The sequence below is a fragment of the Sinocyclocheilus grahami genome, unplaced genomic scaffold, assembly GCF_001515645.1.
Source record: "Sinocyclocheilus grahami isolate Dianchi unplaced genomic scaffold, SAMN03320097.WGS_v1.1 scaffold720.1, whole genome shotgun sequence".
Lineage (NCBI taxonomy): Eukaryota > Metazoa > Chordata > Actinopteri > Cypriniformes > Cyprinidae > Sinocyclocheilus > Sinocyclocheilus grahami.
In genome coordinates this window covers 468,250-490,578 of record NW_015505899.1, presented here as the reverse complement: position 1 = coordinate 490,578, position 22,329 = coordinate 468,250, and the positions used below count along the sequence as shown (strand labels likewise).

The 22,329-nt window shown below is 36.9% G+C and overlaps 1 protein-coding gene across 1 annotated transcript in view; it reads right to left on the bottom strand.

Moving 5' to 3' along the window:
• The window catches only part of LOC107560316 (matrin-3), a 28,410-nt gene extending 10,730 nt beyond the window's left edge, over positions 1 to 17,680 (bottom strand). Inside the window, exons 1-14 of the mRNA XM_016244460.1 lie at positions 17,556 to 17,680; positions 14,813 to 15,356; positions 14,200 to 14,299; positions 13,417 to 13,463; positions 13,210 to 13,326; positions 11,648 to 11,773; positions 11,379 to 11,546; positions 7,675 to 7,796; positions 5,087 to 5,432; positions 2,259 to 2,337; positions 2,049 to 2,065; positions 1,808 to 1,930; positions 824 to 949; positions 156 to 278 (exon numbers count right to left, since the gene is read on the bottom strand). Coding sequence (XP_016099946.1) covers positions 156 to 278; positions 824 to 949; positions 1,808 to 1,930; positions 2,049 to 2,065; positions 2,259 to 2,337; positions 5,087 to 5,432; positions 7,675 to 7,796; positions 11,379 to 11,546; positions 11,648 to 11,773; positions 13,210 to 13,326; positions 13,417 to 13,463; positions 14,200 to 14,299; positions 14,813 to 15,349 — 2,031 coding nt within the window. The 5' untranslated portion in view covers positions 15,350 to 15,356; positions 17,556 to 17,680. The remainder of the gene's footprint in view (positions 1 to 155; positions 279 to 823; positions 950 to 1,807; positions 1,931 to 2,048; positions 2,066 to 2,258; positions 2,338 to 5,086; positions 5,433 to 7,674; positions 7,797 to 11,378; positions 11,547 to 11,647; positions 11,774 to 13,209; positions 13,327 to 13,416; positions 13,464 to 14,199; positions 14,300 to 14,812; positions 15,357 to 17,555) is intronic.
• Between the last annotated feature and the right edge of the window lie 4,649 nt (positions 17,681 to 22,329).

Sequence of the window (22,329 nt, the reverse complement as noted above, 5' to 3'; positions counted from 1 at the left end):
TAAACATGGTGTGAAAGATTTGAAACCACCACAATCATTTTAGTTTAATTTGGTAATCATTTACATTTGGAATAACAATATTCTCAAGTGTTTACAATATATCTTTATCTTTAAATTATTTTGGCCATTACATGTTATATGGCAAGTCATGTTACACAATAGCCAGTCAGTTTTCCAAAAGGTTTAGTCAGTTTGAAGAGGGATTTGTCTATGTATTTCTGTCGTAGGTACCTCTGGTTGGGAAGACAGCTGATGAAAACAGACCTCCCACTAGGGCTCTAAACATGGTGTGAAAGATTTGAAACCACCACAATCATTTTAGTTTAATTTGGTAATCATTTACATTTGGAATAACAATATTCTCAAGTGTTTACAATATATCTTTAAATTATTTTGGCCATTACATGTTATATGGCAAGTCATGTTACATAAAACATATGTATTGATTGATGTTTTTTCCCCTTCCACCCAATATTCTATCTATATACTGAAAGTTTTTTATTTGTATTTATATATTTATTTTATCCTCCATTTATTCTATTCAGAACTTTTCTTGATGTTGCTCATGGATGTGTAGCAGTCTTAACATTCTTCTAAATAACTCCTTCTGTGTTCTTTGGAGAAAACAGCTCACACATTTGAGAGCACATGAGGGAAAGTACACAACAAAATGTTTTTTCTTTTATTTTAGTGAACCAAGTTGTTAAAGGAAGCCGTGACATTATGACTACCCTGGCAAACAAAAGTTATAGTAAACATATAGTAAAAACCATAATATTGTGAGAAGTTAGTGCAATTTAAACCCCAAAGCACAAACACATACCTCTATTGTTTTCATGGTAAGGCACATGGAAACAAACACCGGCCTGCCACATATCGTTGCCTTGTGATTGCTGTAGAACTGCACCATTTCCTGGGCGTTATCAGCTGTTTCCAGTTCGATCATAGCCTAAAATAACACAAACAAACATAACAGCTACAGGCAAAACCTGAAAATTGTATGAGAAATGTGATTAGTAAAACTGAAAGCATACTGCTGTTTTGGTTTTGGCTGTTTCAGTTATTGCATGATTAATTGATAGTAATTAGTGTGTTATGGGCATTGACTGCAAAAAGCTCAGGCTCACTTTATAATTTTTTTGTAGCTCATTTCTTTCTTTCTTTTTTTTTTTATTAGCTTATAATGCATTAACTAATGCAAACATTATTTTTTACCAAAACTGAAATCGAAGTTTATCAATCAGTTAATAATTTAGGTAATAACCGATTGATCAATTAAATGTATTTAATAATAAACATTCTAATAAAAAAACTAATTTAAACTGCACACAAAGTGTATTTTATATCAACTTTTTAATAATAGAATTATGTTTCTACTTCAATTTATTGTGGAATCATGGCTGTTAAAAATGTTTTAAATAAGTAAAACCAGTATAAACCAGTCAAACTTTGGAGTCATCAAGATTTCTTTATTTTTTATATTTTTGAAAGAAGTCTCACCAAGGCTGCATTTTTAAAATGATTTCTGAAGGATCATGTGATACTGAAGACTGGAGTATTGGCAGCTAAAAATCAGCTTTGCATCACAGGAATAAATTACCATTTTAAAATGCATTCAAATATAAATGAGTTAATTGAAATTGTAATAATACAAAATATTACCTTTTATACTGAATTTTTGATCAAATAAATGCAGCCCAGACTCCTTTTTATATATATTATAAAACAAGCCCCCCAACAAAAATTCTGGTTGCTGATATTTCGTGCATCACTAATTTTTACCCAACTGTAAACACAAAACACTGACCTCTTGTTTGAATGTGGATAAAGAATGCTTCACCATACTCCCAAAGGGTGCAGCCAGACTGTAAAGATCCTTCATCAAGTCAGGGGTCTTCTTTACAGGCCACACCACCACTACTTTACTATCCTGTGATTGTGCAATGAAAAATACACATTGCTCTTGATCATACTATTGAACAGGAAATATATATGTTTATTTCCTAAGACATTCAAATTTTAATGTAAATGAGAGATGTGATGCTTACCTTTGGCACAGTAGAATCTGGAAAAAAGGGAAAAAGTGAATACTGTCATAGACTTAAAGTGCATTGTGGGAGAAATTAATATGATTTGAATTTAAATTCGGCATGAAATGAAAATTCAATATTCTCTAAATGCACATTAGTGAACGATTCATAAATGCATACGTTTCATTTTTTGTTTGTTTTGACCAATATTTAATCAAAATGAATCACCTCCTGCATTGTTGTCCAGCTCATCTAATGTAACAAAATCTTCTATGTTCTCTGGAAATTCTGCATCATCCAAATCACCCTATAGAGAAATAAGACAAAGCACACACATCGCTGTTAGTCAGACGGCATCAACATGTTCATGTTGTTTCCGCAATTTTTTATTTTTTTTAATTCATATACCATAACACTAGAAAATATGGTGAAAGTTTTTTTTTTTTGGGACAAATACCCCAAATGTGAGGCAAATTGGCGCTCGTTCACGGTAGTGACAATCACGCAGTGTGAATTATCAAAGACGTGATCTGAGAGAATCTAAATATCTGGACCTGTCGGCGATTCAAAATCCTGATGTGTGAAATTAGTTCTGACTGAAAAATACATCAGCGATGACCTACAGCCAATAAGAGAGCAAGATACAGGGCAGCGGGAAGTTCGGGGAGGACGTTTTGTTTGTTTGTGTGTGTGTGTGTGCGTCCGTTTCATTTTTTATTAAGCAATTATTAAACAGGTGCATGAAGAAATATATATGCATAATATATATATATATATATACACACACACACACACACACACATACACAGTCATGGCCAAAGGTTTTGGAAGTGACAAATTTTGTTTTGCAAAGTTTACTGCTTAAGCTGTTGTGGTGTTCATTAACGTTGTTTCTAGATTATTGTGTAGAGTGATCAAATGCATTTTAAATAATTACTAAAAGTTTAATTGGCCAAAGATAAACTTTTCTCAAAAACACACATTTCACTGTTTTTTTGATCCTGACACAATTTTTTAATAAATTGTAATGTAACATTAATTGACTAATCATATCAGCAGCACATGTGAAAGTGTGAATGAGTACTAGTCAGGTTAATCACTATCATACTAATTAGATTGTAAGAGCAGACTGATTGCTACAAAAGTAGGGAAGAAGCGCTTCCAATCATTGTGTTCTTGTTAGCAATGGTTAACTCCAAAGAAACACGTGCAGACATCATTGCTTTCCATCAAAATGGCCTCACATGCGAGGAAATTGCTACAAAGAATATTGCACCTGAAAGAACCATTTACCAGATCATCAAGAACTTCCAGGAGAGAGGTTTGACTGCAGTGAAGAAGTCTTCAGGACGTCCCAGATTGTGCAGCAAGCGCCAGGACCGTCTCCTCCTGAGGGGTCAGCTACGGAATCGTGTCACCACCAGTGCAGAGCTTGCTCAAGAATGGCAGCAGGTTGGTGTGAGAGCATCTGCACGCACAGCGAGGCCAAGAGTTTTGGACAACGGCCTGGTGACAAGAAGGGCAGCAAAGAAGCCACTTCTCTCCAAGAAAAACGTCAAGGACAGACTGAAGTTCTGCAGGAAGTACAAGGATTGGACAGCAGAAGATTGGTGCAAAGTTATTTTCGCTGATGACGCTCCCTTCCGACTGTTTGGGACATCTGGAAAATCGATTGTTCAGAGAAGAAAAGGTGAACGCTACCATGAGTCCGGTGTTGTGCAGTGAAGCATCCTGAGACCATCCATGTGTGGGGTTGCTTTTCAACCAAGAGAGTGGGCTCTCTCATAATTCTGCCCAAAAACACTGCCATGAATAAAGAATGGTATCAAAACGTCCTGCAAGAGCAACCTCTTCTAACGATCCATGAGCAATTTGGTGATGATCTATGCCTTTTCCAGCATGATGGTGCACCATGTCAAAAAGCCTTTAAAACTTATGATATGCTTATCGGTTTTTCAGTATACCATAGAAACATGTGGAAAAATAATCAACAAATACTGAAGCAGCAAATTTTGCAATTTTTGGCAAATGAGAGACGAGCCTTTGTGTTCTTTTTGGTCAGCAGTGGCTTTTGCCACTCAGCTTTAACTCAGCTTTCTAAAATAATGTGGTTAATTGCAGTTCTTTCATGATTTAACAGGAGGGGGCAATTAATTTTTCACGTAGGGCCACGTAGGTTTGGACAGCTTTTCTCCCTTAATAAATGAAATCATCATTTAAAAACTGCATTTTGTATTTATTTTTTGCATTATCTTTGTGTAATATTTAAATTTGTTTGATGATCTGAAACATTAAAGTGTGACAAACATGCAAAAAAATAAGAAATAAGGAAGGGGGCCACATATATATATAACAATTAAATTAAAAGGAGGCTAGGGTTTTTTAGAGTTGTCGGCAATTCTTCCTATTGTAAAGTCATGCAGTGTGTAATCTCCAACAGCAACTGAATGCTACCCCAGATAGTCGTGCAGTGTGAAAACAACGATGATCCGATGATTTTGAAAATCATGCAGTGTGAACTCGGCATTAGTGGTTGTTTGGATTCCATTCTGCATTCAGAATTATTGACAGTTGTGAAACTAGTGAAGTTCATTCACATGGATCAATAATTCAGTATATCATTCTTAAGGACAAATAATGCAAACCATGTTTTCTTAAATGCAACATTTTTTTTATACTTTGTTTAGACTGGCTTTTTTTTTACCCCATTAGAACAAGTGATTTTGGACTTAGTACTGGTACTTAGTGGCCTGGATGTATTTGTTTATTTATATATTTTACTGCTGCTGCTTCACACCAAAGCTGTTTATGTTGCTTTTGTCTATGGCTTTTGTTTATATCTAAGGATCTAATTTGAGTTGCTAATAGTAACCTGGGTTTGTGCAACTTTAAGAGAGCAAACAAGCATTTTATTATGTTGCTCAAGTTTGAGGTCAGTAAGATTGAAAAAAATATATATTTTTTTAAAGAATTCTCTTCTGTTCACCAAGGCTGCATTTATACGCTCAGATAAAAAGCATTTTAAAAATGACACACTCTACCTTCTATCAACTCACCTCTTCCTCTTGATTCTGCTCTGAACCTCTCTCTCTATTATCCTCCTCAGCAGTGGCAGGTTTCTCCTCTTCTATCTTTTCCTCCTCTTCCTTTTTTTCTTTCTCCTCAGTTTTAACCACAATGCCTTCTGACCCCTCATCAAGCAGCCCAGGTTCATCCTCCAACTGAATTCCTTCCTCATCATCGAGAACCTTGTCTTCACTTTCCATCAACTTGTCTTCTTTCTCTGTGGCTTCCTGGTTTGAGCTGTCACTTTTGTCCTTGTTGCTAGATGTAGACTCTTCTCTTTGTCTGCTGTACTTGCTTGAGTCCGATTTTCTGGTCACAGACTCTGGACTATTTTCTCTGAAAAAAAAAAAGGTTTTCAGTTAAGGAAGCATTTAAAATAATCTTTAAAAAGTTCAATTCATGTTAAGCTCTATGGACACTATCTGTGATTAATCAAAACATCTCCATATTCAGCTAATGGAGGCATGATTCACTTTATTTCCTAATTTTCCCAAACATACAGCACTTATAAATTATATGAATCATGAATGAATAAATTAAAACTAAATTAAAATCTTGTTTTCAATCGTTGTCATTTAGAAATGAGATTGCGTTTGAATCGAGATCTTTTAACAATTAATCATTCTTTGTACAGTTTTGGAGGCTTTTGACAGTTTTTTTTCATAATTTTTCATAATTCTCAGACTGTTTTGACCAGTGGATTGACTCACACAGTAATCACGAATAACTGCAGTATAACAAACATTTTATAATGACCACACAAATTACATCAATTACTGAACCAACGCTGAACTGACTTGAACTAAATGATGACACTGTTGTCTTGAGCTGCTTTACAGCAGAATCTGAATGACTGTAAAGCAGTACTTTAAATGTAGCACCATTACACTTCCACAGACTTTGTGCCCCACAACTATACATGTGCGATATATTCAGAGACACATGATATATCGCATTCAGTAATGCGATATATCAGGATAATGAACATGCATGATATTGTTATCATGGTCACTTCAAAATACAGTGAATAGTTATTTATTACAAATTATTCCGATTTTTTTGAATGCATTAAAAGAATACTTTTCCCATCAATCGGGTAAAATGCACAACACCAACGTATGTAGTAGGCTTGCTGCAATAGACAGTGTTGACGGTTTTACCAGTGAGAAGCCTCAACACCAGTTATGTCACTTGCCCACCGCGGCACCACCCCACCATCATTTAGATTTTTTATAGTAATAAAAATAATTTAGTTCAGTTAGAGAACAGACACTACAATTAAAACTGAACGCGGCTGCTCAATGCAGCGTGCCGAACGATAGTAGCATCACAGATCAGATTTCATTTATCACGAGCTGACTGATAAGAAGAGTGAGGTGAGACAGAAAAGATGATGGCAGAAGTGTTTTTTAAAACGAAATGTACATGCGCCTGTTTTAAAAATATTTTGGATTTTGAAAAGCCTGTTGACTTTTGCCGTTTATTTAAAGTGATATAGTTCAGTTAGAGAACAGACACTACAATTAAAACTGAACGCGGCTGCTCAATGCAGCGTGCCGAACGATAGTAGCATCACAGATCAGATTTCATTTATCACGAGCTGACTGATAAGAAGAGTGAGGTGAGACAGACAAGATGATGGCAGAAGTGTTTTTTAAAACGAAATGTACATGCGCCTGTTTTAAAAATATTTTGGATTTTGAAAAGCATGTTGACTTCTGCCATTTATCTAAGGTGATATTGGAAGTTTTTTTAAACATTCGTTTCTTATTTATTTGGTTCCACAGTGTTTACTGATCTTCAGTTTTGTATACCTAAACTTTGTGTAAGTTATTTGTTATTATATATTAGGCATCGAGTATTTTAATTCATTTTGTTAATAAAAGTTCTATGTTCTATTTTGTTGTTGCTTGAATTTAATTGACGCTAATTTGAAACAAAGTAAAATGCGCATAGGGCTTTTAAGCTATGTAAAAGTGAAGGAAAGTGAGGAAAAGAGGGAAAACTCAAACGAACTAAAAACAAACAACTGCTTGACACTGAATTGTCGCTAATTTGAAAGTGAAAGTAAAATGTTCACTGCACTTTTACAAGCTATTTAAAACGGAAGGAAATAAGGAAAAGACCCCAACCCCCCCACCCCCTCCCTTCCGGGTTAACGGTATTACCGGTATTGTCACACGTCGATTAAGCGGTGGGAACCTCAGTAAACCTGTAAACAAAGCAGCTTTGTATAAACTGCCAATGAAAAATTATTCTAAGCATATATTAATCTTAGTTTAGCACGTTGTTAAAATTAAATATTGTAACTATTATTTAATATTTAATAAATTTTTTGTGTATTGCTTTATTGTATTTAAACGTTCAGTTCTTTTTGTTATAAGAAAAAAGTTATTAAACCTGTTATACTGTATTATGACAACACTTTTTTTGCAACTAAATTTCAATACCGTGATAATACTGTAAAAGCTTTAGCAATTATCGCAACATGAAAATTGTATACCGTCACAAGCCTACCCTCAATCAACACACTGGTCTATGTACCTCTTTAGGGCTTGAGATATCAGAAGTCTCTTACCTCAGGGTTGTGATGTGCGACATGGACACTTTAACACTTTTGCCCTGAATCCTCAGTGGGTTACTGTAGTAATACTTCACCATGATGTCAGCATCACGCCAGTCAACCATCTCAATCAAGGCCTACACATATAGACATACAAGAGTTTTACTGGGAAAACAAACAAAATGTACAGGTGCATCTCAATAAATTAGAATGTCGTGGAAAAGTTCATTTATTTCAGTAATTCAACTCAAATTGTGAAACTCGTGTATTAAATACATTTTATGCATAAAGCTTGTCAGCAGAAGGAAGCATGAAGTGCTCTAAAATTTCCTGGTAGATGGCTGCGTTGACTGTGGACTTCAGAAAACACAGTGGACCAAAGTCCTCTTTTCAGATGAAAGTAAATTTTGCATTTTATTTGCAAATCAAGGTCCCAGAGTCTGGAGGAAGAGTGGAGAGGCACAGAAACTTGAAGTCCAGTGTGAAGTTTCCACAGTCAGTGATGATTTGGGCTGCCATGTCATCTGCTGGTGTTGGTCCACTGTGTTTGAAAACTGCTGAAAACTGTCAGAACACAGTGGATCACAGTTTACTGTTTATGGGGCTGCGTAGCTGCAGACCGGTCAGAGCTCTGTCCACCACCAAAGCATCTACATGAGCGTCAGAACTGGACCATGGAGCAATGGAAGAATGTTGTCTGGTCTGATGAATCACGTTTTCTTTTAGATCAGACGGATGGCCAGATACATGAGTGTTGTTTACCTGGAGATGAGAAGGCAGCAGGATGCACTATGGGAAGAAGGCAGGCTGGCGGAGGCAGCTCTGCACAATGTTCTGCTGGGAAACCTTGGGTCCTGGCATTCATGTGGATGCTACTTCGACATGTACCACCTACCTAAAGATTACTGAAGACCATGAACATCCCTTCATGGCAATGGTGTTTCCTGATTGCAGTGGCCACTATCAGTAGTGTAATGCACTGTCTCACTCTGCAAAAATTGTTCAGGAATGGTATAATGAAAACATTCCAAAAAGCTCACAGTGTTGCTTTGGTCTCCAAATTCTCCAAATCTCAATCCAACTGATTATCTAGAGCAGTGGTTCTCAAACTGGGGTACGCATACATGACAGAGGGGATCCGTAATCAAAGTACTGAAATGTACCGTTAATTTAATTATATCACACTCTTAAATAACAATAAACTAAGCATGTGTTTCTCACAGGCGCGTGCCCTCTCTAGAGTACAAAAAAAATGGTAGTGCCATATTTTGCGGTCAAAAAGTGCACCTCTCTTTGCTCACATGCGTCAATCGGAGTGTAAACAGTGAGAGATGTTGTGGTAAGCACGGCGTTTAGGTGCTACGGGACGTGCGCTCCGTTATGGATTAAAAGAAAGGAATAAAATATAAGGTAAGGTGGCAAATAGGTAAATAATTGTAGAATTGCACTGTTTGCTAACATGTATCAATCCGCATGCGTGACGCTTACGTACCACTGGACTCACATTCCATCATGAGATCTTTAGGCAGGTGAAAAGCGTGTCGTTAATGCGTACCGTTGTGGCTCCCGCTGGTAAAAAATGGTTAGCCTATATATTGTGTAAGGTGCAAGACAGGTAAAAAAAACAAATAGAAGGAGACCCGGGTTGCATTGTCTGTTTTTTCACATGCATCTCGAATTGGGAGCTGCCTCCCGGATGGCACGTTTTGTGGCAGCTGCCTTGCAAAGATGTTTTCCCTTACTGCAAATCGCGCTGTAAAGACCTTGATGCCCTTTGTGACAACGTACCTTTACGTTCTCAGCACTTACTGGCATAAAGAACATATCGACATAGACTGTGTGGGAGAGGAGGATGTTAAATGCCTGGGGCTGGTTGCACCAGTTGGACATACACCCAGTTGTAAGACTAGGCTGGATGTAAAATGCTCTTTAATTTGTGCGTAGAATTTATACCCGTTGCACCATCTCGGCGTAGTTCTATGTAGAGACTAAATCTTACACCTAGACAGAAGTAGGTGAAAAGTGAAAAGTCATGATTTGCTCAGACATTATTAGTTTTTAGGATTCATGTCTGTTAGTTAATTATTACTGCAGACATGAACTGTAATGTTTATGGTATTTTCGGGCAGGATAAGCGATATCAATCGCGAAGCCCAGTGTAGACTATACCACACTGCCGATAGTAATAGACCTAATACAAAATATATTTCAGTACAGCATGTAGCCTAATTATGCAATACAACATTGCATATGATCTGGGATTATTAAAGGGGTCATATGATGCGATTTAAATTTTTCCGTTCTCTTTGAAGTGTTACAAGCTCTTGGTGCATAAAGAAAATCTGTAAAGTTGCAAAGACTAAAGTCTTAAATCCAAAGAGATATTCTTTATAAAAGTTAAGCGTCAACCACGCCTACCTAAAACGTCTCATTCTAACACGCCCCCACATTCCTAAATCACTATGTGGGAAGATTTGCAAAACGCCGCCCAAATGTTCATGCAAAGAAAGGCGGCGTAACTTTTATTCTTGCTGTAGTATTGTTGCTGCCACCAGTCGTGAAGGCGCTGTGTGTTTCGTTGTGAAAGCGAAAATACTTTGTTTGGCCTTCCAAAAGAGGACGATATCCACTTCGTCATGCCTAGAGCTGATCCGTGCTGGTCGCTGAGGAAATACATCAACTTCGCGCTGTGGTCCAGCCCGGGGTCATCACATGTGGTTTCCGCAAGCCCGCCGACCTCCGCTCACTCTAGCCCGCCCGCCACTGCTCACTCAAGCCGCCGTGTGTTTCGTTGTGAAAGCAAAACTACTTTGTTTTGCCTTCCAAAAGAGGACACGACTAGAAATCACTGGTTAAGTTGTATTTACAACACTGTTCCAAAACAGTTCAACCCAAATAGTCAGATGTGTGCAGCACATTTTATGGAGGACTGTTTCCTGATCCTGTGAGAGTAGACTACAATGCCAGCTTTTCTGACTCACAGACTGTAAGTTAGTTTTCATATTTAAAGGATTTGCCACTGACGATTCAAACGCGAGTTTTGAGCAGTGTAGAGTAGCGCTTGTTGTTTGTCATTTCTCCGATCACAAATACAGACATGGTTTTATGTTTACGCGGCGCGATACAACACAAAAAAGTCATTATAATCCGTAATAATGTCCACACTGGATGCAACAAATGCCTAGTTTATAATGGGTTTTAATGTGTTTGTCTCGTCGCTCTGGCTGGACAGGGCATCACAGTATGGTAAGGGGAGTAACATTTCCATTACATGCTTGAGGTATTCAGCCAATCACAAAGCACTGGATAGCTGGCCAATCAGAGCACACCTCACTTTTCAGACCGAAGAGCTTTGTAAAAATCGACGCATTTCAGAAGGCGGGGCATAGAGGAGAAACAATAATATACAGTATGTGGAAAATAATGTTTTTTTAACCTTAAACCGTATAAACATTTCATTATACCAAATACACAAAATAATGTTCTTTTTAGCAGCATCATATGACCTCTTTAAGACCTCTTGAAATTATAATTAAGACTTTCTTGTACAATTTAAGACTTTTTAAGGCCTTATATTTGATACAACTAAATTTAAGACTTTTTAAGACCCCGCGGAAACCCTGTTTCCACCGCCCTAGTTTGTACATTAAAAAATCCCATTGTCTCTTGAGTTTCACTAAAAGTTGACATCACAAGTTCTTCAAGATGGTAATCCTCACCTTACTGTCAGTGAACTTTGACTGCCACACCTCACCAAACATGCCTGCAAGCTCCAGCACTTCAGCCTCCATGTCCTCCCCCAGAGGCAAACGTGAAAAACAAACCACTGAAGGCGCATTTGAACGTTTTGTTCGTTTTGGTGAAGGCACATCAAACTTGGGTGGTGTCTGTCGATCAAATATATGCAAAAAAAATTTAACTGTCAATTGAAATCCATGATAAATTGATAGATTGTATAGAGGATGTGATTTGTGGGGTTCCTACTCACATAAATGCCTTCCACTGTTGGTGATAAGTAGAGGATTACTGGGTTCTCCTTTATGAAGGCTGGTTTCAACTGGAAGTGATTGACCATATTCTGAGCCTCCTTGTGAGAATTAAACTCCAAAAATCCCTGTTACCCAGCAACACCCATACAAATAAATGAATAAAGATTCAAAAAAACAATGAGAGGTGTTTTTAAAACCTGTTTCACATATACTAGGTGCGTATGAGTGTGACTGGAATGTGAATGGGTGTCATGCCATCAGAATGAGAGCTGATATAAACATCACAATAATCCACAGATAATCCACACAACTCCAGTCCATCAATTAAAGGGATAGTTCACCCAAAAATGAAAATTCTGTCATTAATTACTCACCCTCATGTCGTTCCAAACCCGTAAGACCTTCATTCATCTTCGGAACACAAATTAAGATATTTTTGATGAATTTCGAGAGCTTTCTGACCCCCCATAGACAGCAAGGGTACTAGACGCGGAGGAAACAAATTGTTGAATAAAGTCGTTGTTTTTGTTTTCTTTTGCACACAAAAAGTATTCTCGTAGCTTCGAAAAATTACGGTTGAACCCCTGATGTCACATGGACTATTCTAACGATGTCCTTACTATGTTTCTGGGCCTTAATCGTGGTAGTACCCTTGCTGTCTATGGGAGGGTCAGAGAGCTCTCGGAATTCACCAAAAATATCTTAATTTGTGTTCTGAAGATGAAGTTGCATTATTATGAATTATGGACTCATATTTTGGCCATAAGGGATGACATAACTTCCTCAGGGCCTCAAAAAGGCCTCAGGGTGAGAATTTTCAGTAATTTATCGTTTTGAGTTAACTATTCCTTTAATAGGGGTTGTGCGCAACAGACTTCCATATTCTGTTAACCGGGTCTCGTTGCTTTCGGTTCAAGCGTTTTGCATATGCTTAGTTAAATATGAAGCCGTTTTACTCGAGATGCCTTCAAAGTAGATACCAATGATGATCATAACCAATGTTCATCACATATGCGGACTGATATCAAAAACATTTAGATATAAAAATGTAATAAAACGTCAACAATAAAAACAGCTAGCTAGTTTAACTGATTATCTTAAAAGTCCATAGATATCGCTATTATTTAATACGGCTGTTAACACATTCTCCGACAAGCGGAAGCAATGAGACCTGTTTTCCGGGTTTGGTCATGTGATGTTCGACATATACCCTATTTCACTCAATTCGAGTTTAATTTGGTGCTATCTGCTAAACTTCACCTTTCACATTCCACAGAATAAAGTCGGCCATGCAGGTTTAGAACAATGTGAGTGCAAGTACAAGATTTGTACATTTTGATATTTAAACTACCCCTTTAAATATCACTGTAATAAAATTCTGTTACAGAAGTCATTAGTAAAGTGTTATAATGCTACAAGACACTGTTAAACATGTTTACTGCTCAATCACAATACAAAAATCAAGCAATAATGGGCAAAACAAAGTTGCAAGTTGTCATGAAATTACAAAATGGTTCACCACTGAGAATAAATGTATAATGTCTTTCTGGTGTGTAATTACCTTTGCTGGGAACACCAGGTGTTTCACAACTGTGCCGAATGGTTTGCCAAGCTCTAAAAGCTCCCCCACGGCCACAGCACCCATAGGAAATTTGGCAACTACCACTCTTGTATTGGGCTGAGGATAATATAACCACATGAATAAAAGCAATTTGAGTGCAAAAATAACAGAAATGAACACAAGACAGCAGCACACAACTTAAATTACCTTAGGAGGGTAGAGGTGGTCTGATGTGGTGGACATGTACTGATCCCCTTAAAAAAAACATTTGTTAAATGTATGAATTTTGTGCAATTTAGTTGTTATAAAAATGTATGCAGTACTATATAAAATAACTTAAATTTTAAAACTTAAAAACCCTATGAAATGGCATGATGAGCCCGTTTTCTTTCATATGTTGATGTATTTCCTGTTTAAACAGGAAGTTGGAGAAAATTATACTTAAGGAATTGGCATTTTATAAATAGCCAATAGGTTTTAGCTAATGTCACAATCATGAGAGCATTTAAATGGACAAAAATTAACCTATACAGAGGAATTTAAAAGATCAATATTTTTGGTTTATCTCTTCTGTGAGCACTTAACTGCATCTTAATAAATAAATAAATATCTATCTATGCTTTCACTTTCCCTTAATCCCTCCCTGTTCTAGCTTGTACTATTCTAAACGATGTTTAAAACTTTGTATTACAAGCACTTGTGTTATTTGCCTCTTTAGGTTGAATCACTTATTGTATTTCTCATTTGTAAGTCACTTTGGATAACTGAGTCTCCAATTGAATAAATGAAAAATGAATAAAGGTAAATTGTGGTTCAATTTCAAGAAAAAGAGGGAACATTTTTATATTTGCTGTAATTTCCTCCACTTCTAGGAGTACGCTAGCTTGCAGATGATCTCAAAGTTAACAGGCATGAACTAAAAGACACCAAACCCTTTTCTGGGGTGTTAGTAATGAATTAGTAATGAAGTAATGAAATTATTATTCTTACAGTCAGAGTTGCAGGGTTTTTTAGGGGGTGGAAATGAGCGAGTACTTCGTTCCGATTCACGTAATTTGTGGCGGACACCTGAAAGATGGTCTTTCCATGTCTGACAGTTAAGAAAACAAAACATAAGCATTCAGGATAGTGATACAACAGATTATGATAAACACCTTCATCCAGAAAGAAAATCATACATCATGGTATGAGTATAATATATTTATCTAAATGATAATGCCTAACTTTGGATATTCTAGTTAATTAAATGTCTAGTTTTTGAAATATTTTTAACTTCTTTGGACCCAAAGAAAAACATTTCAAAATCATGATTGAATGAGTCACATTCAATATGCATGCACTATATCTATGAGGGAACCAAAATGAAACTCCACTTGTCTGGGTATTTTTGTATTCCCTCACTTCCCAATGTTAAGCAGTACTACTCGCTAACAGCAGCATGGATAGCTTTACCCATAAAAAGTAAACTCTTCTGAACCATTAGTCACAATGCCCAGCGCTAATTTGTGATTTTACATTTATAGGTATTTTGTTGTTTCACTTTAATTGTTTGTTTTATGGTGGTACACAATTTACCACATATCTTTTTATTTTTGCTAGCTACCTTCATGGAATTCAGCACACACTTGCAAAGAGAGCATTTGTGTGGGAAAACCATTGGGATGTCACCAGACTCCGTCTCCTCAGTCACATGATGCCCGCTTTGTCTTTCACGGGATGACTTCCTGTAACCCATTTCTTTTCTTCCTCCTGGGGTTAGGTTGTACTTCTCAACTTTCCTATGCCCCTCCCCTCTCCCATGATGGCTTCCGTGGCTCCCAGAGCGCCGCGCTGAGCTGGAAGTCAAGGGGCTTCTGCATCTGTCACTGGTGCATCTTTCGGGTGTATTCAGCTTGTCCTGTGAAATTCTGGACTTGTCTCTGAAGTCGGTGTCTGCGGTAGCTGACTCATTATGGGCTCTCTTCGTCTTGAGCTGCATGATTAGATGAGGGAGGGTTTCTACGCTAATTTCACTTTCAGGAATCTGAGCAAGTGCATCCACATCTTTTGATGACAAGCCGAGCGTCGCATACAGGCTCTGCGCACCAATAGTCTTGGCCTCATTGGTGTTTTCACTGGCACCGCCATCAAATGTGTCCATTGCCAACCTTTACAGACAGAAAAGAGAATCAGGGAGCAGTCTGAGATTTCACACAGTCAGAACAGAAAAGGCAAATCTATTACGTTTGATTATGGATTTCTTAAACTGAGAAGATGGCACCAGAGATGATCATTATACTACAACAATACAAACATAACATGGTTGATATTATTATATAACATGTATATGTTATCATGCAACACAGAAAAAAACTGAGAAATATCTCAAGTTTTTACACTGATTTACACAGAATGGGACAAAAACAGAGCCAAAAAATATTGATGTGTTAACACTTGAAGAATAGTATTAGTGACAAAACTGACCATATAGGTACTGGAAAATATTACTTTGTTTATATGTATTGCTATTAATGTGATTAGGCTGACAATGGCACCAAGTCTTTACAGAGTCACAGAGAGAGTCCACTTTTATGACTGTAAACATTTAAGTACAATTTTAAATAATGCACTTTGTACTAATGTCACATTAAATTATTTATTTTCAATCATTGTTTTCAAGTAATACACTTTATGTGACTAACAAACTAAAGCGCATGAAACATACTTGATCATTTTAGCTGTAGTGCATTATTTGAAATTACATTTAAAGTTAATATTTTTTAAATGTACTAAATTACAACATCATTACATGTGTAATTATAAATTTATGTAAAAACATGACATACTAGTTTCAATAGAAAGTACATTGAATATATTTTAGTTTACCATAAATGCTTGTCAGTACATTCAGCAGTAAACTTTAATCATATTTCAAAGAACACAGAAATAATTATGCAACGCAAAATATAAAGATGTACTTAAGTCCAACTTATGGGTAGTCAAAAAAGCACTCAAAAGTTAAGCTAGCTGCATTTAATATAAATTTAAGTTATCAATCATTTTTATTAATTGCCGTTAACATGCAACCTAAAAGTAATGTTTTCAGACACTATTCTTTTGAAGCATATTATTTCTGTAATAAATACTGTCTTTAAATGTACGCTAAAGAGGGGTCAGATTTAAGATATAATTACCTAATTGTATTTTTCTATATATTTCTTTATGTTTGTTGCACAACATTACTTTGATTTGGTGGACAAGTGTGATGCCAAACACCTTAATAATGTTTGCAAGAATTTCATTTTGTTAATGAGAATTTTTTTCCATCACTGTGATTCCCGGATTTCTGCATCACCATAGCATAAAATATACACAGTGAAATTAATTTTAATTCAGAAATTAAAACCCTGTTCATGCATAGAAGAGGCGCATTGGCTGTATGCATTAACTGCAAATTAATTAATAGATTCACAATTCACAAAAGCATTTGAAACTAAATTATTTCATTTATGATTATCAATTCACATAGCTGGCAGAGATTAAGGAACTGACACACATAAAGTTAAAGCTTATGTTAACTAAACATTGCTTATTAATCTATGTCGATATAATATTAAAATGCCAATATATGCTGGTTTGTAGATATCACAATTAACACGTCACAAGATTACAGTTTGTAGCTATTTACAACAGTGGCCTAATATCACAATTTTAAATGGTACATAAAGTACAGCTTTCCAATTGTTGTAAAATAGTAAATCTATCAGACAAGAAGTGCTAATTGCATAGTCCCATCTCAAACTAAATTCATGTGAAAAATACTAAGTTTGGATATTCTTAACTTAAAAAAGACAGGCTCTCCCTGCATTCAAAGTCATGGCCCAACCCCTTTTTGAGTCTGTTTTATGTGACAGGTTTGAGGATTGTTCTTAGGTTTTGTGGTCTTTAAAACTTTCTAGGATTGACTAAATGGGCATTATTATTTTGTTAAATTTGCACCTTAACATGAAATATATCTTGCAATGGTTTAGAATAATAAACCATCAAAATGGCCGTGGCCAACCTCCTTGGTACAGTTAGCCGCAGAGCTAATCCACAGCTAAATATAATATTTGTCAAAAGCATCTTCAAACGCTAAAACTGCCCAAAGCAATTACATTTGTCGTGAAGGCGCAGATGTAAACACGAGCAAGAAACGTGTCGCAGGCTGATCAATAACTACCAGTAACTTCGCCAAATGGTTTGATTAACTTTGGCACTGTTGATTATTTCATTACTTTACACCTATAACAAATAAAACGACTACAAAAGAACATTCTATAATTGCTCTTACACAACAAAATAATACAAACAGTTATAATAATCACCCAAATGTCCGTCAAGAAGCGCTCCTTGATCAATTTGTAAATATCGATAGGACCCCTGGATTTCTTCTTCTGAAATGTGTTGGTTGCGATTCACTCGAATGGTGCAAACACTGCCACCTAACGTTACCTCTCTGAAGCAATAACAGAGGGACGAGGACAAGACGGACCAAAGGGTCAAAGATTATTTCATATGGGCACCAGTAACTAATGGAGTTTATGTAAGTGTTTACAATGCAAAATATAGAATGGTAGTAAAACAATTAAGGACAGAAGAGAATTAAGTGCAAGGGACAAGTAAGGTGTCATAAGCCTTGCGGTGTTCGGCAAATCACAATGCACTGGGTCAGCTGGCCAATCAGAGCAGACTGCGCTTGTCGGAAGGAGGGACTTTGTAGAAAACGAAGCGTTTGAGAGAGGCGGGGCATAGAGGACCTACAATAATGTACAGTATTTGAAAAATAATGTGTTTTTTGAACATTAAAGCATGTCAACATATTCTGTTACACCAAATACACAAAATAATGATCTTTAAAAAAGCATCATATGACCCCTTTAATGAATGTTAGGCCTATATCAAGCCTTGGGGCACCACAAGACATGTAGAGGTATTTGAACCCAGCAATACTAGGACCTAAACCAGTTTAGGTAGTTCTGTAATCATCAATCATGTGATTGTCTGTCAAATGCAGCACTGAAGGTCTAGAGAGCTACAACTGACAGGTTTTCTAAGTCCTTATTAACTTGCAGATTAATTAAAACTGTTAGAAGAGTAATTTCTGCTTGATTCTTTTGGGAGTTTGGCCCTAGAAAAAAAAGAACAGGCTCTCATACTAGGTTGTTCGAAAAACACAATATTTTTCACACATTTTACATTATTACAACACCTCTCTCCCCAGTCTGGCATGAACGGCTCGAATAGTTTCTGTATCAAATGAAGGCCCACCTTCTGAAATACGACATGTGCTGTGATTGGTTAGCTGGGCCAGTGTGTGTTGTGATTGGCAGCACTCAGCGCCTGGTCGGGAAATGTCATGCCCCTTACCATAGCCGCCTGCCAGCTTCAGTGTAAATATTGCGTCAAAATCAAATCAATTTGAGCGCGATTTAAACCCGGATGATTGCAATCACTCTAAGTTCGTCTGCCTTGGGAAATCTAGCGTGTCTCCGACATAGTGATAACACTCGTTGCCTTCTCTAGTGCAGCTCAACCAGGTCTCGTCCTATTCGTCGATATTTGTGATATCACAAATCCCGGAAAACATGCGTTGTAGTCCAAACGAGTCATTCGTTGTAGTTTTTGAAAAGTGATTTCTGTTAAATAAAATATCTCCTTTGGAATTGGACTTTGAGCTTTGTAACGTCGCAGATCTTTTTTTATGCTCAAACAGCAACATTACAGACTAACTAAAGTTGAAAAAGTGAAAAAGCATAATAGGACCCCTTTAAGGAATTTAGTAATGGGTCAAGAAGAGGGCAGCTAGAAGAGTTCATAACAGTTGTCACTGTGAAAGTGTTCAGATGACATTTCACAGTAGGAGGAAAGTTAGAATCCATACTAGAAGAACAGGTGCTGGCTATGCTTAGTCTTACACTCTTAAAAATAAAGGTGCTTCACGATGCCATAGAAGAACCTTTTTTGTAAATGATTCCATACAGAACCTTTAACATCTGAAGAACCTTTCTGTTTCACAAAAGCATTTGTTTTAGCATTTGGCAGGTCATTTTATCGGCAGCCTTGAGCATTAGATGTAGCCAGGAGCGCATTAATGCACGAAGAACCTTTCTGTTTCACAAAAGCATTTGTTTTAGCATTTGGCAAGTCATTTTATCGGCAGCCTTGAGCATTAGATGTAGCCAGGAGCGCATTAATGCACGGGCTTTAACGGGCTGAAGCCCAGGGGCCTACACTGTGAAGGGGGCCCACTGGCTGCAAGGAAATTATATTTTTTCGAATAATTATTTGAAAATATGGGAATTTGCAGCAGTGACAATAGCATTTTGTAAACAAACTCACACACTTATTTTCAGCGATGCCCTGGTTGTAGTTTTTAGTGAATGGTTCAGTTTAAGTTTCCCCCACACAGTTTGTTGGTTTGTGTGTATTCCACCGATATACTAGCGGAATACACAATGCATGCGGCATGCGCTAGTATATGGAAGCATACAGGTAGCGAAATTCAATTTAAAATGCAATATGCAAAATGGCAATGCAATATGCAAAATGGCAACGCAATATTCAAAAATATTCAAAATGGCCATGTATTTCTGTATTTAAATTTACATTTTCCATTAAAGCCCAGCACGAGATGTCTTTATGTTAACGTGCAAGAAATCAACACAGCACAGCAACACAATCAACAAGAAACACACTGCTGTGTGAAAGGAGCTGGACCGGACAACTTTCTGTAACGTCAAACAGTGAGAGTTCAGTGACTTGCATGGATGTAGACTATGTGTGTCAACTGGAGGTTTTAGATTCAGTCACTGTGTTCCAATGCTGCTTCAGAGTCTCAATCTCAAATCTGGGGATGGAAGAATAGGAATCATCCTATTGTTTAAATGTGATCATTAAACTTTGAACGGCTATGATTGAATGAATTAAGCGCGAGCACGGCACGTTTCAAAATAAAAACGCAGTTAGCAATCACCAAATATCTCACATATATGCCAACTTGCCAAGTGTTGTTCCGATCTACTGATGATGAATAATTAATATTTTATGTAATTTATGGTGTTTAAATCATACCTGTAAACTCACATTTCGGCCAGGAAAGTTTTGATGGCATTTTCTTTTCATATTACCTCTGTATAATGCCTGTAATAACATAAGGTTTACTTTATGTAACTGTTCCACAAGCGCCACTTTCTGGCAAAGAATGAATTTGCATATTCACTTATATTCACATTTTATGCAGAACAGTGTTGTGAATTGAATGTTAACTGGCATATCAACAAGGGAAATGTTTAAAAAATGTGACATAAATAATTGTCAGGAAGCTTAAAAAAAAGTTATCTAGGGAAGGGGGGCCTACTGTAACGCTGTAGAGCAGGGGCCTCTGGTTATCTTAAGGCGCCCCTGGATGTAGCCTATCATTTGAGCATTTAAGCATTTTATTGATTGCGAATTATGTTAGGGGGAAACGTATTGTAGGCGTACTGCCTATATTAAAAGCATAATAAACCAAAACAGTGTCCCAAATTCAAGATATGTTTTTGTGTGCTGTTGTTGAGATATAGTTCACATACTGGATTTCACCATGTAGTGGCACTTACATTTCCTATTTCCTACATTACCACTTAGGGAAATAAAGGTATAAACAAACGTTTTTTTTTTTAACCATTCATTCTTTTATTTTTTTGAAACAATCATTACACGGGGTGCTTTTCAGTACCATAATCAAATGTTCCCTCATTTCAATTCTGAACTGCGAGAAGGAAAGAGAAAGCATGAGCTTGAAGATGCTAAACACATGCTTTTATGTCAAAGCACCTGATATATACATACATTAAATAGTTTTAAGTCATGCTTTACCTTTGTGGTTTAAATAAACCACAGACAACGTGTTTATTAAATCCTGTACCCACTAAATTACTGAAAGAGTTGTTACCTGTAGAAGAACCGCTTCTCAATATTATTAATGCGTCGTTATCTCTAGGTCATGTCCCAAAACCATTCAAGCTGGCGGTTATTAAGCCTCTTATTAAGAAACCACAACTAGATCCTAGTGAACTGGCAAATGAAAGACCCATTTCAAATGTCCCTTTTATGTCTACATTTTTTTTTAAAGTTGTGTCTGCTCAATTGTGCTCCTTCCTGCAGAAAAATTATATCTATGAAGAATTTCAGTCAGGTTTCAGGCCCCATCATAGCACAGAAACTGCACTTGTTAAAATTACAGATGACTTGCTTCTTGCGTCAGACCAAGGCTGTATCTCATTGCTAGTTTTACTTGATCTTTGTGCTGCATTCGACACTATAGATCATGACATACTCATAGATTGATTACAAAACTATACAGGTATTCAAGGGCAGGCTTTAAGATGGTTTAGATCATACCTGTCCGATCATTATCACTTTGTCTATTTAAAAGGGGAATCATCTCAATTAATGCAAGTAAAGTATGGAGTGCCACAAGATCTGTCCTATCTGTTACTCAACTATATATTTCAATAAGACCACATGAAACATCTAAATTATTTAAGCTAACAGTGTTTTAAAAATATAAAAGATTGGATGACCAATTATTTTCTCCTGTTAATTCGGATATTACTTATTGGACCAAAAAAACAGTACACAGAATCTCTTAATTACAATTTGTATCTAGATGGATGTAATGTCACTTCCTCTACAGTCAAAAAATTGGGTGTTATATTAGATAGCAACTTTTGAAAATCCTATTTCCCATGTTACAAAAACAGCATTCTTCCATCTTAGAAATATTGCCAAGTTACGAAACATGTTACCTGTTTCTGATGCAGAAAAGCTAGTTCATGCATTCATGACTGTAACAAAGTTCGTAGGGGGAAGAAAGAAGTGACTCAGGTAGGCGGTTTGGAGACTCGTGGCTCTTTTATTTCTTTCCTTAAAGTTCAACAAAACACAAACGGGGCGCTTCCAGCACGTTCTCAATCTGCCCAGGGCAGAACCTCCGTTCAGTCGGTTCTCCTCCTCCGGCTAAGGGATGGCCACGAGTCCCAGTCTCTCTCTCTCACCACGTTCTCCAGTCTGCCCTTTTATCCGGTCTCTCCAGGCTAATTACTGCAATCAGACACA